Genomic DNA, 16,415 nt, shown 5'->3' with positions numbered 1-16,415 from the left:
CTTTTCATTTGAGGGGATGTACAGTAGCTGTGAAATGGAGATTATCATATCCAGATGTGAGGATACAATGTAGTATGCATTTCTACTTCCACACAAAGATGGACTCCCAATGAAACTGTTTACTATATCTTGATAATAGAATGCTGGACTCTCTGCCATTGTCCATGCCCGCAATGATGGACATATGACTGTGTATGAAGAACTAAATTTTAGTAATGATACAGAGGAACTAGGTGGGGGGGGGCATTGAGGCTGGGATAAGGGAAATACCAGGAGCCTATGGAACTGTATCATAAAATGATAATAATAATAATAATAATAAAATGTAAAATGTGGGGCCTGGTGGTGTGGCCTAGCGGCTAAAGTCCTTGCCTTGAATGCGCCGGGATCCCATATGGGTGCTGGTTCTAATCCCGGCAGCTCCACTTCCCATCCAGCTCCCTGCTTGTGGCCTGGGAAAGCAGTCGAGGACGGCCCAAAGCCTTGGGACCCTGCACCCGCATGGGAGACCCAGAGGAGGTTCCTGGCTCCTGGCTTCGGACTGGGGCAGCGCCAGCCATTGCAGCCATTTGGGGAGTGAATCATTGGACAGAAGATCTTCCTCTCTGTCTCCTCCTCTCTGTATATCTGACTTAGCAATAAAAATAAAACATATTTTTTAAAAAAGAAGTGGAAACTATTTTAGAAAAATATGTATGTATGGGCCCAGTATGGTAGCTTAGTGACTAAACCCTTGCCTTGCATGCACCAGGCTCCCATACGGGCACCAGTTTGTGTCCTGGCTTTGGATCAGCTAAGCTCTGGCCATTGTAGGCACTTGGGGAGTGAACCAGTGGATGGAACATCTTTCTCTCTGTCTCTTCTCTGTAAATCTGACTTTCTAATAAAAATAAATACATCTTTTAAAAAATGTCAAAAATATGTACTTATTTTTTATTTGAAACACAGATTTATCCACAGAGGGAAGGAAAGACAGAGATCTTGTATCTGCTGGTTCACGCTCCCAGAAGGCTGCAGCCAGCAAGAGCCGGGCTATTTGGAGACCAGGAGCCAGGAACTTCTTCCAGGTCTCCCACATGGGTGCAGGGTCCCTAGGCTTTGGGTCGTCCTCCACTGCTTTCCCAGGCCACAAGCAGGGAGCTGGATGGGAAGTGGGGCCGCTGGAACATGAACTGTTATCCATATGGGATGCTGGCACCACACCAGCCTCTTGTACATGTCTCCGTAGGTCAAACACCTGTCCCAACTAACCTATCTTTTAATTCAGTTTTCCTCAACCTTCATGAGATTCCTTGGTCTATAATGTCTATGTAACAACATTGTATGAATGCAAAAGTTTGTTTATACTGTTTACTAAACTTCTGCTAAATCATGAGAAAGGTCCATATGTCATGCTATGAAAAACACATGCCTAACAGTGTTAAATTGCCAACATTTCTCTATTCTTGGCTTGCAAACACAGCACTTTCACACTCTAGCCCGGTCATGATGCAGGGACTCCCCAAAGCGGGGCCTGTCCCAGGGTTAGTACGTGTTTCCAGGAGTGCAAGCAGGTCTGTGCCCGCTCATGGTTAGCGGAGTGCTCTCTATCGTGACACAACCCAGGCCAGTTCTTGCCACCTGCTTTCTTACCAAATTCAAGAATCAAAACAAGTCCTGGCCCCAACTGTGCGATGTCCTCAGGCCATCTGAGGCTCTTGGCTGTGCAGCCTCTGTCCCGACTGGAAGAGCAAACATCAATCCGGTGACGCAGGAGGCAGTTTGGCCAGCAGAGGGCGCCAGCATCGTGTCTGGAGGGACAGGGTGCTCGTTGTGCCGCTCCCAGCACCCACCACACCTCTTACCACACCAGCTTCCCCCAGCACCCTGAAGAATGCTTTTCCGGGCCCGGCGCAGTGGCCTAGCGGCTAAAGTCCTCGCCTTGAAAGCCCCGTGATCCCATATGGGCACCAGTTCTAATCCCGGCAGCTCCACTTCCCATGCAGCTCCCGGCTTGTGGCCTGGGAAAGCAGTCTCGGATGACCCAATGCATGGGGACCCTGCACCTGCGTGGGAGACCTGGAAGAGGTTCCAGGTTCCCAGCTTCGGATCAGCGTAGCACCGGCCGTTGTGCTCACTTGGGGAGTGAATCATCGGACGGAAGATCTTCCTTTCTGTCTCTCCTCCTCTCTGTATATCTGGCTGTAATAAAATGAATAAATCTTAAAAAAAAAAAAAAAAAAAAAAAAAAAAAAAAAGAATGCTTTTCCACCAAGTTCTGTGGGGCCAGGACAGCACTTCTGCCACCCCCTCTCCAACAATCAGGTGTACGTGTCCTATTTTAATTTTTTAGAATAAGTTTGCTTGAGAGACAGAGTTACACAGAGAGATCTTCCATCCAGTGGCTCACTGCGCAGCTCCAACGGCTGGAGCTGGGTCAGTCCAAAGCCAGAAGCCAAGAGCTTCTTCTGGGCCTCCCACATGGTTGCAGGGTCCCAAGGACTTGGGCCGTCCTCTGCTGTGCCCAGGCCATTAGAAGTAACTGGGTCAGAAGTGCAGCAGCCGGGATTCAAATTTGTGTCCATGTGGGATGCTGGCACTATTCTGTACCAATACACCAGCCTCCAGAATCCACCCCCTTGACGGCCCACTCTGCTTCCTCCAGCCCCGTGGTGTCCCCTAGCCCGCCTATCCCAGGATGTGTAACAGCAGGGATGGCAGGACAGCATGGCCTAGGCCTGTTTGGCCAGGGAGGCACAGCCAGCCAGGGGCCAAGCCTTGCTGTCTCCTGCTGTGTGAGCACGCCTGACCTCAGTCTCCCCATCTGTGAGATGGGCACAGCTCCTGGGGCAGTGACGAGGTGCAGGCACGACCTGCAGGTTACAGGGACGCCCAACCTGTGAGCAGGTGAGGTCGTGCACACAGCACACTGCCTGACTGCCTGCACCCCATCCCCACCCTGTGCCTCTGCCCCCTCACCTCCCCGCTCACAGTCCTTCCAGCAGCTTCTCCAGGTGGGCTCCTGGCCTCTGGCAGATGCTAAGGGGATGATGCTTCCCTTGCAATTGGACCACCATCCAGAGCAGCTCCATCCCATCCTTCTGCAGCCACACTGGGCACAGGCTGCGGCACACTCCCCTGCAGGGTCGCCTCTAGCCCCTCCTGCCTCTGCTCATTTCCAGCCGTTGTCACCGTCCTCTGACGACTTCTTTCATTGCTTCTTCTTTTTCTTTTTCATTGCTTCTTTTTTTTTTTTAAAGATTTTATTGTTGTTATTGGAAAGCCGGATATACAGAGAGGAGGAGAGACAGAGAGGAAGATCTTCCATCCGATGATTCACTCCCCAAGTGAGCCACAACGGCCGGTGCTGCGCCGATCCGAAGCCGGGAACCAGGAACCTCTTCCAGGTCTCCCACGCGGGTGCAGGGTCCCAATGCATTGGGCCGTCCTCGACTGCTTTCCCAGGCCACAAGCAGGGAGCTGGATGGGAAGTGGAGCTGCTGGGATTAGAACTGGTGCCCATATGGGATCCCGGGGCGTTCAAGGCGAGGACTTCAGCCGATAGGCCACTGCGCTGGGCCCTTTCATTGCTTCTTAAAACTTTACCGGTTTGAGTGGCAGGCTGAGAGAGCGATCTTCCATTCACTTTCCATCCACCCTCTCATTTGCAGGGACCACAGCCTCCCACTGCTGCTCAGCGTCCCACTCTCTTCCGTCTGTCTCCTGCGTTCCATCAGCCTGAAATCCGCTCAGACTCCGAGAGCTGCTGCGGTGGGGACGGACAACCTTCCCTGTGTCCACCCACCTGCGGCTCTGCCTAGCCCGCTCGCCTCGGCGGGCAGTGGCAGTGCCCGACCTGGCCGCCGGGGGCGCTGTCGGCAAGCCTCGGGGCCTCTGGCCCCGCCCCGGCCCCGCCCCCGAGAGCCTCTGCCCCGCCCTTGCCCCACGCCCCGCCCGCGGAGGCTCCCGGAGGCCCCGCCCCTAGGCCCTCGCCCCTACGCCCCTTCCCCCGGAGTCCCGCCCCAGGCCTTCGTCCCGCCCACTCCCCGCCCCCGGGAGCCCGGAGCCCCGCCCCCAGCCGTCGCCCCGGAGGCCCCGCCCGCCCCGGAGCCCCGCCCCCGGAGGCCCCGCCCCGGCTCGGGCAGCCGGAGCACCCGGAGCGGAGACGCCGGGACCCCGCGGCATCGGCGGGAGCGATGTGGTTCTTTTCCCGGGACCCGGTCCGGGACTTCCCTTTCGAACTCAGCCCGGAGCCCCCTGAGGGCAACCCGCCCGGACCCTGGGTTCTGCACCGCGGCCGGAAGAAGGTGAGAGCGGCCCCGCTGTGCAGGCCGCTGCGACCTCGGCCTCGCCTGCTCGGCGGCGTCTGGCCTCGCTGCGTCGCGCCCGGCCTGACGTGGCGGCGGACGGAGTCTCTGGGGCCACGGGCCCGGAGCGAGGGACGGCCAGTGCCGACGTGGCCGGCGGAAGGACTGAGCCGCGGCCAGCGGCCGGGACCGAGGCCCTGAGGGCTGAGCTGGGGGAGAGGCGGGAGGATCCCGGAGCTGTGGTCCTCCCGGTTCACACTCGTGTGCTGTGTGCTCCCCCAGGCCACGGGCAGCCCCGTGTCCATCTTCGTGTATGACGTGAAGCCGGGCCAGGAGGAGCAGACTCAAGTGGCGAAAGCTGCCTTCAAGCGCCTCAAAACCCTGCGGCACCCCAACATCTTGGCCTACATCGATGGGCTGGAGGTACCTGCTGGGCCCTCCGATGCGCTCTGGCCTTGTGGCCTCGCGCTGCCCCCATGCCTGGGCACCCACAGGTTTGGGGTCCTCTCCTCCCTCCCCACCCTGACTTCATAGCCCCATTATCCCCTTCTCCAGACAGAAAAATGTCTCCACGTCGTGACGGAGACCGTGACCCCGCTGGGGGCGTACCTCAAGGCCCGCTCCGAGGCCGGGGATCCCAAGGAGCCAGAGCTCTCCTGGGGCCTGCACCAGATCGTGGTAGGTGGGGAGCCTAGGTGAGGGAGGCAAGACCGGCAGGTTCTGGGGGTGACGGCCCCTTCTGCCCCCCAGAAAGCCCTCAGCTTCCTCGTCAACGACTGCAGCCTCATCCACAACAACGTGTGCATGGCGGCCGTGTTCGTGGACCGCGCCGGCGAGTGGAAGCTGGGGGGCCTGGACTACATGTACTCGGCGCAGGGCAATGGCGGGGGACCTCCCCACAAAGGGGTCCCCGAGCTGGAGCAATATGACCCCCCAGAGCTGGCAGACAGCAGTGGCAGAGTGGTCAAGGAGAAGTGGTGCGTGTCCTGGCCTGTCCCTGTTGGGACACCTTAACCACGGAGGGAACCGGGGACCCCAAGGGTGGGAGGTGGGGGGTCCACTCCTCTGCACCCAGGGACCTCAAGATGAGGGTCGGGGGGTCAGCTTCCCTGTGCGCAGGGTCCTCAGGGTGGGAGGATGGGGCTGACGTGGGCTTCAGAGTCGGGGATGCAGGGCAGGTGTCCTATATTCTAAGTATCAATGTCTGTGTCCTTCCAATGGGGCTCCTGACACCTGTCTCTCAGGCCTGGGGGATCACCTGAACTCAAGGCAGGGGTACTGCCCTGCTGCCTGGGGTCCTGAGCAGCTTTGCTTCCCGGCCAGGTCAGCCGATATGTGGCGCCTGGGCTGCCTCATCTGGGAAGTCTTCAATGGGCCGCTGCCCCGGGCGGCTGCGCTGCGGAATCCAGGGAAGGTAAGTGTGTGGCCGCTGGCCGGGCTGCCCCGTGTGGATGACCCCTGCCCTGAGGTGGCTGCTGGCCGGGCTGCCCCGGTGTGGGTGACCCCTGCCCTGAGGTGGCCGCTGGCCGGGCTGCCCCGGTGTGGGTGACCCCTGCCCTGAGGTGGCCGCTGGCCGGGCTGCCCCGGTGTGGGTGACCCCTGCCCTGAGGTGGCCGCTGGCCGGGCTGCCCCGGTGTGGGTGACCCCTGCCCTGACAGTGGACCCCTTTGCCCAGATCCCCAAGTCACTGGTGCCACACTACTGTGAGCTGGTGGGTGCCAACCCCAAGCTGCGGCCCAACCCGGCACGCTTCCTGCAGAACTGCCGGGCGCCCGGTGGTTTCATGAGCAACAGCTTCGTGGAGACCAACCTCTTCTTGGAGGAGATTCAGGTGAGCTGAGCCACCTCAGTTAGACCCCCAGGAGCAGGCCCTGACCTCCACTTCCTCCTGGCAGGAGAGCAGTCCCAGTTGACTCCCAGATGCCTGGGTAGGAATTGTGGCTATTGCGGGCCTAGCCGTAGTCTTCCCTGTGTGTTCTCCAGGAACCGAACACACACACACAGGGGTCTGGGCGTGGTCTTCCCTGCGTATCCTCTGGGAACTGGATGTACAACCCTCCCCCAGCTCCCAATATACACAGAGCATCAAAGTCCACAGATGCCCAAGTCCCTCGTGGAAACCCTCAGGACTTGGGCAGCACCCACACACTGTGCTACTTTTTTTAAAAGAATTATTCTTTTTTTTTTAATTGGAAAGTCAGATATACAGAGAGGAGGAGAGACAGAGAGGAAGATCTTCCATCCGATGGTTCACTCCCCAAGTGAGCGCAACGGCCGGTGCTACGCCGATCTAAAGCCGGGAACCAGGAACCTCTTCCGGGTCTCCCACGCGGGTGCAGGGTCCCAAAGGTTTGGGCCGTCCTCGACTGCTTTCCCAGGCCACAAGCAGGGAGCTGGATGGGAAGCATGGTTGGCGGGATTAAAACCGGCACCTGTATGGGATCCTGGTATGTGCAAGGTGAAAACTAGCCACTAGGCCACTGCGCTGGGCCCACGCGCTGTGCTTTGACACACTGTGAATGCCCCCTCTTCAGTAGCTCTCACCCTGTATGAGTCCGTAGTGACCCCATTCATCTGTATGTGTATTCAACATGGGTGTTGTTTTTAGAAAAGTATTTATTTTTATTTATTTGAAAGTGTAGCAGAGAAAGAGGGAAAGATAACTAGAAAGAGATCTTGCTTCTACTAGTCTGCTCCCCAAGTGAGGCAGGACCAGGCCAAGGCCAGGAGCCAAGAGCTTCATCGGCTTTCCCGTGCAGGCGCAGAGCCCCAACCTTGGCCCATCCCCACTGCCTTCCCAGGTGTGTGAGCGGGGAGCCGTGTCAGAAGTGGGGCAGCCAGGACTCCAGTGGGCGCCCCAGGACGGGAGGCTGGTGTCCAGGCCACCCGCTACACGACTTGGCCTCCAAGTTCTTTGTTGTTTTCTGAGTATTTCCGTGTGTGGTGGCTGAGTCTGCAGTGCTGACTGCCTGTAGAGGCGGCTGAATGCCCTGCCCCGTAGGCCCACTGGGCTCTCTGCCTTGGCTTTTTATTGTGGCGGCCGCAGGCTGGGCTGGGGAGGCAGGTGAAACCTGGGTCCCTGCCTGGGGGAGCCACAGGGAGTGAGCTGGCCAGGTCCCCACCCCTGGCCTGTCGCCGAGGGAGAGGCAGGTACTGTTGACAAGAATGGGAACAGTGAGCAGTCAGAAGGCTGCAGAAGCGTGAGCCCCTGGGTTGACCCCTGGTGGGGAGCGAGTAGGTGAAGGCACAGCCCAAGGGGCGAGGTCCCCTGCCTGACACCCCCGCCCCCGGGAGAGTGGGCTATGGGCAGAAGTGGAGGAAGAGGGCTAGGCTGGCACACCAACTTTGGCCCAGAGGCCTGAGGGGCATGAAGGGCGAGGAGGAGGGTGACAGGCACCTCACAGCCCTATGACTGACTTAGCTGGGGGTGAGGGTGGGGATGGGCTCTGGCCAGGGTGCCCCTGCACTGCCCTCTGTGTGGAGCTTGCCCCACAGGGCTGCTGCCCAGGGCTGACTTCTTAAAGCCTGCCCTGCAAGGAAGTAGGTGGGCTAGGCCAGCGCCCGGTAGCTGTGGGGGAGCAGTGCCCAAGGTCCCTCCTCCTTTGGTCATGTGAAGCTGGAGAGAGCCCAGCTGAGACTCTTGGCATGTGGACCCCATCGGGCCTCAGCCCCAGACCCTGTGGTCAGAGCCCCAAGCCCACCTCATGTGTCACTCGGGGCCGCCCTGGCCACCTGGGCCCCCCTTGTCCCTAGCCAGAGGTTCCTGCTTCAGGCCAGGCAATAGCTGTGGGGGGGCAGGCAGGACTGGGTCCCAACCCTACCTGGCTGTGCTGTACTGCTGGCCACACCCCTCGGCCGCCTCCTCCATGAGCGGCCACCGACAGCACCTCTGAGAGGGGCTGCCCAGAGGAGCCCGCCCCTGGGCCGAGCCTTGCTCTGCTGGCCACTGTGCTGTGTGGCTTTGATCAAGCTCTGTGCCTTTTCTTTTTAGTTAATTTATTTACTTGTTTTTTAAAAGATGAATTTAATTTTATTGGCAAGTCAGATGTACAGAGTGAAGGAGAGACAGAAAGATCTTCATCTGCTGGTTCACTCCTCACATAGCCACAATGGCTAGAGCTGAGCTGATCGGAAGCGGGGAGCCAGGATCTTCTTCCAGGTCTCCCAAGCAGATGCAGGGTCCCAAGGCTTTGGGCTGTCCTCGACTGCTTTCCCAGGCCACAAGCAGGGAGCTGGGAGGAAAGTGGAGCAGCTGGGATATAAACTGGCGCCCATATGGGATCCCAGGCATGCAAGGCGAGGACTAACCACTAGGCTACTGTGCTGGGCCCTAATTTTTTTTTTTTTAAGATATATTTATTTTTATTGGAAAGGCAGAGGAAAATCTTGCATCCATTGGTTCAGTCCCCAGATGGCCACAACAGCTGGAGCTGAGCTGATCTGATCTGGAAAGTCAGAAGCTTCTTCCAGGGCTGCAGGATGCTGGGGCAGGACTGAGCCATCCTGCACCGCCTTCCCAGGCCATAAGCGGGAGCTGGATCGGAAGCAGAGCAGCTGGGACTTAACTGGCACCCGTATGGGAAACCATATAGATGCAGATGGAAACTTCGTGTGCATACCACAGCATGGCCCTATTTCTGCCTTTACTGTTGGCAGTACAGTGGGTTCTGTTGGCAGCTGCCCCATCAAGCAGGTGGATCTGAGGTGATCTGGTGTAAGCTTTAGCAGTTAGCTCTGTCTGTGTTCAGAGAACATGAGTTGGGGGGATTCTGGCCTCAGGAGGCGGCTGGGATGGCTGCAGGAGACAAACGAGCCAATGACCTTGCCTGTCTCCTAATCCCCCAACCTGGAGTCCCGGGTGTACCCAGCCTGGCTAGGCCAGGGCACCAAGGATGCCCCTTCACGGCTTTGCACATGTTTGCTCATCTGCGCAGGTTTATGGGTAGCCTTGCTGATGAAGGGCCTGATCCCCTCAGGCCACACTCGTAGCCTGCAGGTGCCTACTGGGGCCCTGTGGAGTGGTCGAGTGGCCCAGGCTTATACAGTGAGCAGCTGTGAGACAGGGCCCCTGTTGTGCCCAGAGTTTGAGGTCCCCAGAAAACATGAGGGTGTTTTATTCAGGCCAGCCTAGGCTCTCAGCCGCGCCCCCAATGCAGCGGGACTGGGGGAGGGGCAGTAGCCAAAGCTTCAGCAGAAGCAGAAGGGCCAAGGTTGGATAGCACAGGGTTTTTGTACATTTCAGACCAATTCCACACAATTCCGCAGTCATGATTGGTTAACTGCTAACTTTTTTTTTTAAGATTTATTTATTTTTATTACAAAATCAGATATACAGAGAGGAGGAGAGACAGAAAGGAAGATCTTCCGTCCGATGGTTCACTCCCCAAGTGACTGCAACAGCCAGTGCTACGCCGATCTGAAGCTGGGAACCAGGAACCTCTTCCGGGTCTCCCACACAGGTGCAGGGTCCCAAAGCATTGGGCCGTCCTCGACTGCCTTCCCAGGCCACAAGCAGGGAGCTGGATGGGAAGTGGAGCAGCCGGGATTAGAACCGGCGCCCATATGGGATCCTGGGTGCGTTCAAGGCGAGGACTTTAGCTGCTAGGCCACGCCGCCGGGCCCAACTGTTAACTTTTTTTTTTTTTTTTTAAAGATTTATTCATTTTATTACAGCCAGATATACACAGAGGAGGAGAGACAGAGAGGAAGATCTTCCGTCCGATGATTCACTCTCCAAGTGAGCCACAACGGGCCGATGCACGCCGATCCGATGCCGGGAACCTGGAACCTCTTCCGGGTCTCCCACGCGGGTGCAGGGTCCCAATGCATTGGGCCGTCCTCGACTGCTTTCCCAGGCCACAAGCAGGGAGCTGGATGGGAAGTGGAGCTGCCGGGATTAGAACTGGTGCCCATATGGGATCCGGCGCGTTCAAGGCGAGGACTTTAGCCACTAGGCCACGCCACCGGGCCCAACTGTTAACTTTTTTTTTTTTTTTTAAAGATTTATTTTATTTTTATTACAAAGTCAGACATACTGAGAGGAGGAGAGACAGAGAGGAAGTGGAGCCGCCGGGATCAGAACCAGCAGCCACACGGGATCAAGGCAAGGACCCTAGCCACCACTAGGCCACGCTGCCAAGCCCCCAACTGTTAACTTTTAAAAAGACCGAGTTGGCAGGCTTCTGTTGGTGGGTTTGAAGCAAGCAACTTGCAGATAGTACAAAACTGGTGGGCTGTGGGGCAGTGGGCATGTCTTATCTCACCAGGGCCTGACTCCTGAGTGCTCTGCCTACCTGACCCACCAGGTGCCACGTAGGCTGCCAGGCCTGGAGTTCACACAGCCCCCGCCAACAAGCAAGGCAGAACCACAAAAGCAGGAAACACTGAGGTTCTTCACCGCCAAGCCCCGAGGCTTTGGCGTGGCTCCTCAGATGGGGGCGTCAGTGGGATGACCATCTCTGCTCCTGCAGATCAAGGAGCCAGCTGAGAAGCAGAAGTTCTTCCAGGAACTGAGCGAGAGCCTGGGCTCCTTCCCCGAGGACTTCTGCCGGCACAAGGTGCTGCCGCAGCTGCTCACAGCCTTCGAGTTTGGCAACGCGGGCGCTGTGGTCCTCACGCCCCTCTTCAAGGTGATGGGGGAGGCCAGGCCCAGTCAGCTGCTGGGCAGGGGACCATCCTTGTTGTGTCCTGGGGCCCATCAACCTGGGCTGGAGGGACCCCACCCTATAGGCAGAGGGAATTCCTCCTGGCCCCCCAGTGTTTCCAGCGCGGGGCCCTGACCAACTGTTGGGGACTCCTTGAGGAAGGGAGACCTGAGGCCCCAGAACATTCAGGGATGTGTCTGCTCTGCCCTCAGATCCCACGGGTCAGTCCCCTCCTTCCCCTGCTGGCCCCCCAGCACCCTGCTTTGCTCAGCTTTTCCTCTAAAAAGATGAAGGGCATGGCTGGGGACCCGGGGATGGAGCGCAGCCAGAGGAGCTGCTGATGGGGCGGTGGGCTGGGGGGCAGTCCCTCCTGCCTCCTGTTACTCTAGGGGTGTGGCTGAGGACTGCCCTGCCCCTCCCCAGGTGGGTGAGCTCCTCAAAGCTGACGAGTATCAGCAACAGATCGTGCCGGTGCTCATCAAGATGTTCTCGTCCACCGACCGCGCCATGCGCATCCGCCTGCTGCAGCAGGTGGGTGCTCGGCTGGCCCAGCCCCGGCCCAGCAGGGAGTGGAGCTGATGATGCCCTGCCAGCCCCTGGTCACTCCTGCCCCTGGAGTGGGGGTCTGGTCTCCTGGCAGCTTCCTGGTAGCTGGGGTGTCGGCCAGAAGGGCTGTTGAGGGGCAGCATTTATGAACCAGGATGTCCTAGGGGCTCTCAGGCCAAGTCTGGAGTCTGGGTTGTGGGGGTGAGGCATGGGGGTTGGGGGTGTCTACCCCTCTTACAGCAGGGCAGTGGGGGCTCAGAGAGCACAGCACAGGTGTCTGGTCAGAGCCAGGCCTTCCCCTACCCTCCTCCACAGGGTACGTGGGACAGATGCTGATCTGGCCAGCCAGTGCCTGCTGGGTAGAAACCCTGGGTCAGGAATGGCCCCCATGGCTGTGGTGGTGAGGGCAGAGTTTGACCATTTCTCCCATCTCCTGACCGGGCCACAGATGGAGCAGTTCATCCAGTACCTTGATGAGCCGACAGTCAACACCCAGATCTTCCCCCACGTCGTCCATGGCTTCCTGGATACCAACCCTGCCATCCGGGAGCAGACAGTGAAGGTGGGTGTGCCCAGGCCTAGCAGGGCCACCCCTGGGGTTCGGCAGGGGGTCTAGCCCAGGACATGAAGGGCAGATCATGGGAGGGACCACGTCCTGAGAGTGGAGCCCCCAGCAGGTGCATGGCTCTGGGACGGCTTTGGGCTTCAGGCGCAAGCTGCCGGGAGGTGAAGCAGAGGCCTGGAGGCACTGGTCCACATGGTGGCTGGATCGTCCCAGCCACCCTGGCTGCCTGTCGCGTTTGGGGTGAGGTGGAGGTTACTCTCGGGGGTTGGCCACATGCTAGAGGATGTCTCACGAGTCCTGAAGATTAGCTGCAGGACAAAGAGAGTAGCAGCAGTGACCCAAGGATCGAGGAGAGGGCAGATCTGGGGTGTCAGACTGCTGGGAGTTGATCTGACAAGCATGGGGGTGCACTGTTGGCTTCAGCAGTGTAGAAGTGACTCTGCAGCTGGTCCAGAAGGCAGGAGGGGAAGGTGGCCATGCAGAGTTTTAGTTTTTGGTGCAAAAGGGCCCAGAGAAATGGTGGTTGGTCCCCTCCCTCACCCTCTCCCCGCTATGTGGGGTGGGGCCAGGCCTGCCAGATGGGTTTGGGGGAGAGGTTTCAGTTGGTCTGTTCAGGGTCCAGGGCCACCAGGGGCTGCCTTGGCTTCCCAGGAGATATTGCCTGCCTCTGTCCACCATTCCCAGCGTCCCCTCTGCCCTGCAGTCCATGCTGCTCCTGGCCCCGAAGCTCAACGAGAACAACCTCAACATGGAGCTCATGAAGCACTTTGCGCGGCTGCAGGCCAAGGATGACCAGGGCCCCATCCGCTGCAACACCACCGTCTGCCTGGGCAAGATTGGCTCCTACCTCAGCGCCTCCGTGAGTGTCCTGTGCAGCTGTCATGGGAGCCTGTCCACCCCTGGGGCCGGGAAAGCTGCCTGGGTGGGCCCTTGCCTCCCTACCCCACTTCAGGATCTAGCAGCTGTGAACCGTTGGGAGCCAGGTCTAGGGTCCTGAGTTGGAGCAGGCCGAAGAGGCCATGCCGCGAGGCGGGCGTCTGAGATCCCAGCCCAGGCCCATGTGCGCCCCCACAGTCGGTGGACTGGCATGAGTGCCCCAGGCCAGCAGGGCAGGGCAGGTGGCCTCTGTTGCCCCAAGGGCAGCATGCAGCCCAGCCATCCTGGGCAGACTCCATCTGGTTTCTAGGTTGGTTGTTCGCTGTGGGCGGTCAGTGGTCATCTGCTTTCAGGCTCGGGCTGTGGAGGGAGGTCAGGGCTGGCAGGTGTGGGAGCCCTGCTGACCCTCCCTCGGCACACCCCAGACCAGACACAGAGTCCTCGCATCCGCCTTCAGCCGTGCCACCAAGGACCCATTCGCCCCGTCCCGGGTCGCTGGTGTCCTGGGTTTTGCTGCCACCCACAACCTCTACTCGATGACCGACTGTGCCCACAAGATCCTGCCTGTGCTCTGCGGCCTCACAGTGGACCCTGAGAAGTCAGTGCGGGACCAGGTGAGGCTCAGTGGGGCTGGCTGGTGGGATTGGGAACCCTGGAGTACCCAGTTCTACCCCGCTTCCACTCCCCACAGGCCTTCAAAGCCATCCGGAGCTTCCTGTCCAAGCTGGAGTCAGTGTCGGAGGATCCCACGCAGCTGGCCGAAGTGGGTGAGTGTCCATGGCAGCCGGGTTCTCCTCACCTGTCGCGTCCTTGGCTGTCTGGCTGGCCCTGGTGTGGTAAACAGACCCGATGCCCCTCCCGTCTCACAGATGGCAGATCCGGGAGCTTGAGAAGGGAGGGGGCTGCCACGGGGCCCCACTGAGCCTGGGGTCCCCACACTTGCTTCTCTCTCCTACCACTGCCCAGAGAAAGATGTCCACGCAGCCTCCAGCCCTGGCATGGGAGGAGCCGCGGCCAGCTGGGCAGGCTGGGCTGTGACCGGGGTCTCCTCGCTCACCTCCAAGCTGATCCGTGCGCACCCCTCAGCTGCCCTGGCTGAGACCACTGCTCCTCAGGGACCCCCACCCGAGGGTGAGTCCCAACCGAGCTGCACCAGGTCGGGGAGGGAAGGGAGGTCTGGCAGCCAGGAGCTCTTACTTGGCTCCCTGGAGGTGGGGGTGGTGATGCGGACATGGACAGGGGTAAGGTCCATCTGCTTCACTGCCCCTGCCCCTGTCCCCTCTTCACTGCTGGCATCTCTGCCCTGTTTGAAACTGCCTAGGAGGCTCAGCACGCCCCTGCTCCCCAGGTCACCCCAGCCTGGCTCCAGCCCCTGTCTCAGCCAGCCCTACGAGCCGCAGGCCTGGGGAGGCCCAGGAGGGGGACAGGGACACAGTGGAGGACAGCAGCACTGTGGACAGATGGGATGACGACGACTGGGGCAGCCTGGAGGTGAGTAGGACTCGGGGGTCTTTCCCGGGGACCCCTGCTGCACACTGCAAGCTGCCAAGATATGGGGGTATGTGCAGCTCTTGCTGACAGCCCCACTTAGAGCCTAGCTCCGTGTCCCATCCAGCGGCCTTGGCAGGCAGTGAGTAAGGCCGTGTCCTTGGGTTTCTGCCACCCATGGGGGTGACCCGGATAGAGTTCCTGCCTAGCTCAACCCCCAGCTATTGCTGCCATTGGGAAACGAAGTGTCTTCTTGCCCTTCTAGTAATTTTTTCCCATTATTCAAGCTCTATTATTTTTACTTGAAAGGCAGAATTACAGAGAAGGAGACACAGAAAGATCTTCAACCTGTTTTTTCATTCCCCAAATCGCCATAATAGCCATAGACCAGTCTGAAGCCAGGAGCCTTAGGTCTCCCACGTGTGTGCAGGGGCCCAAGGACTTGGACCACCCTCCACTGTTTTTCCAAACCATAATCTGGGAGCTGGATCTGAAGTGGAGTAGTTAGGACTTGAACCAGCGCCTATGTGGGATTTTGCACTCCAGGCAGTTTAGCCTAGTATACCACAGCACTGACCCCCCATAGTAAGTTTTTTTAAAAATGGGGACTGGATCCCAGCATGAGTTATCTGCATAACATCGCTGCCATGGGCCTCATGGAATGACCAGCGGAGGGCAGAGCTGGCCTGGAGCCCCTCTTTGGCTGCAGGGACCCCACCCCAAGAGCAGAGTCTGAAGTGAAAGGCAGCACAGGGGTGGAATACCCACCATCCTTTCCCACATCCCTGAGCCCTGGCCCTCCCCTGCTCCAGTGTCCACTTGGCCCTTGGGCTCAGCAAGGGGAAGCCACCGCCAGGCGTGGAGCCAGGCCAGGCCTGCTCTGGGGCCGACAGCAGCCTTGTGGAGGCAGCGGGGAGGGCCTAAGCAGATCCGGGGTCAGTGGACACATCTCCCTCTGTCCTACAGCAGGAGGCCGAGACAGTGTTAGCCCAGGAGCACTGGAGGAGCAGGGACCAGGCCAGCCTTGGCCGCACTGGACAGGTGAGCCGGGCTAGCTGGGGGTGTTGGCAGCAGGGAGGGGGGAGCGCCAGCCTTGGCCTGCCTGGGGCAACTCTGACTCTACTCATCTAGGTCAGCAGCCCAGACCACAGAGCCCCCGAGTCGGACTGGAGTAGCTGGGAAGCCGAGGGCTCCTGGGAGCAGGGCTGGCAGGAGCACAGCTCCCCAGAGCCCCCCGAGGGCACCCGCCTGGCCAGCGAGTACAACTGGGGTAGCCCGGAGGCCAATGACAAGGGTGACCCTTTTGCTGCCCTGTCGTCCCGACCCAGTGCCCAGGTACTCAACCTGAGACCCATGGGTGGGCAGGGTGCAGCCCCGGGGCTGCTGGTCCGTCCCCACGGGGTCCGTCCCCACGGGTCCTGTTCCCATGGCTGCCCATACTTCCTTTCCAGCCCAGGCCGGACTCGTGGGGCGACGACAACTGGGAGGGCCTGGAGACCGACAGCCGTGAGTGCTGCACCCCCGCTAGAGGGCTGATGGAGGGGGGCACTGGCGGTGATACCTGGGCTCCCCTCCACATGCCTCCCCTTCCTGCCCCCAGGGCAGACCAAGGCCGAGCTGGCTCGGAAAAAGCGCGAGGAGCGGCGGCGGGAGATGGAGGCCAAGCGCGCCGAGAAGAAGGCGGCCAAGGGCCCTATGAAGCTGGGGGCGCGCAAGCTGGACTGAGGGGGTGGGCGGCACAAGCCGGCCCCGCGGCTGTATTTATTGTACAAACCATGTGAGCCGGCCCAGTGCATCTCACGTGTACATAATCAGAGCCACAATAAATTCTATTTCACACTCCCTGGCCTAGGCCCGGGGCAGCCCCCGCCCGGCGGCGACACCTCCTGTGGGAAGGCACCGGGTCTGCTTCCGGAGCCCAGCGGAAAGTAAAAGGCACGATCTGATTTGATCAGTTTCTGGAACCATATCCTGCTGAAGGAAGGCCCACGGTGCCCAGGGCACAGCATC

At 59.5% G+C, this 16,415-nt stretch overlaps 1 protein-coding gene across 2 annotated transcripts; it reads left to right on the top strand.

Moving 5' to 3' along the window:
* Positions 1-4,091: 4,091 nt before the first annotated feature.
* On the top strand, positions 4,092-16,199 carry SCYL1 (SCY1 like pseudokinase 1). Of its 2 annotated transcripts, none has more exons than XM_036494215.2 (18): positions 4,092-4,286; positions 4,569-4,709; positions 4,842-4,964; positions 5,037-5,263; positions 5,610-5,700; positions 5,962-6,117; positions 10,757-10,915; positions 11,354-11,461; positions 11,925-12,038; positions 12,745-12,900; positions 13,343-13,531; positions 13,609-13,684; positions 13,884-14,048; positions 14,266-14,408; positions 15,375-15,446; positions 15,537-15,740; positions 15,857-15,911; positions 16,006-16,199. In XM_036494215.2, exons 1-18 carry the CDS (start codon positions 4,176-4,178, stop codon positions 16,128-16,130), a joined length of 2,415 nt encoding a protein of 804 aa, XP_036350108.2. In that variant the 5' UTR covers positions 4,092-4,175; the 3' UTR covers positions 16,131-16,199. The 2 variants fall into 2 exon arrangements, with proteins under 2 accessions (XP_036350108.2, XP_004596737.2); XM_004596680.2 differs by having other exon boundaries at positions 15,372-15,446.
* Positions 16,200-16,415: the final 216 nt, after the last annotated feature.

The sequence above is a fragment of the Ochotona princeps genome, chromosome 4 (assembly GCF_030435755.1).
Source record: "Ochotona princeps isolate mOchPri1 chromosome 4, mOchPri1.hap1, whole genome shotgun sequence".
NCBI classification, from domain to species: Eukaryota; Metazoa; Chordata; class Mammalia; order Lagomorpha; family Ochotonidae; genus Ochotona; species Ochotona princeps.
This window is presented reverse-complemented; position numbering and strand designations above follow the sequence as displayed.

Bases quoted from the DNA above. Each gene is read 5' to 3' on its own strand.
- SCYL1 (XM_004596680.2), top strand. From the start codon at position 4,176: ATGTGGTTCTTTTCCCGGGACCCGGTCCGGGACTTCCCTTTCGAACTC. The intron at 12,901-13,342 runs GTGAGTGTCCTG...GGCACACCCCAG, and splicing joins GCTCCTACCTCAGCGCCTCC to ACCAGACACAGAGTCCTCGC. The intron at 15,447-15,536 runs GTGAGCCGGGCT...CTACTCATCTAG, and splicing joins GCCTTGGCCGCACTGGACAG to GTCAGCAGCCCAGACCACAG.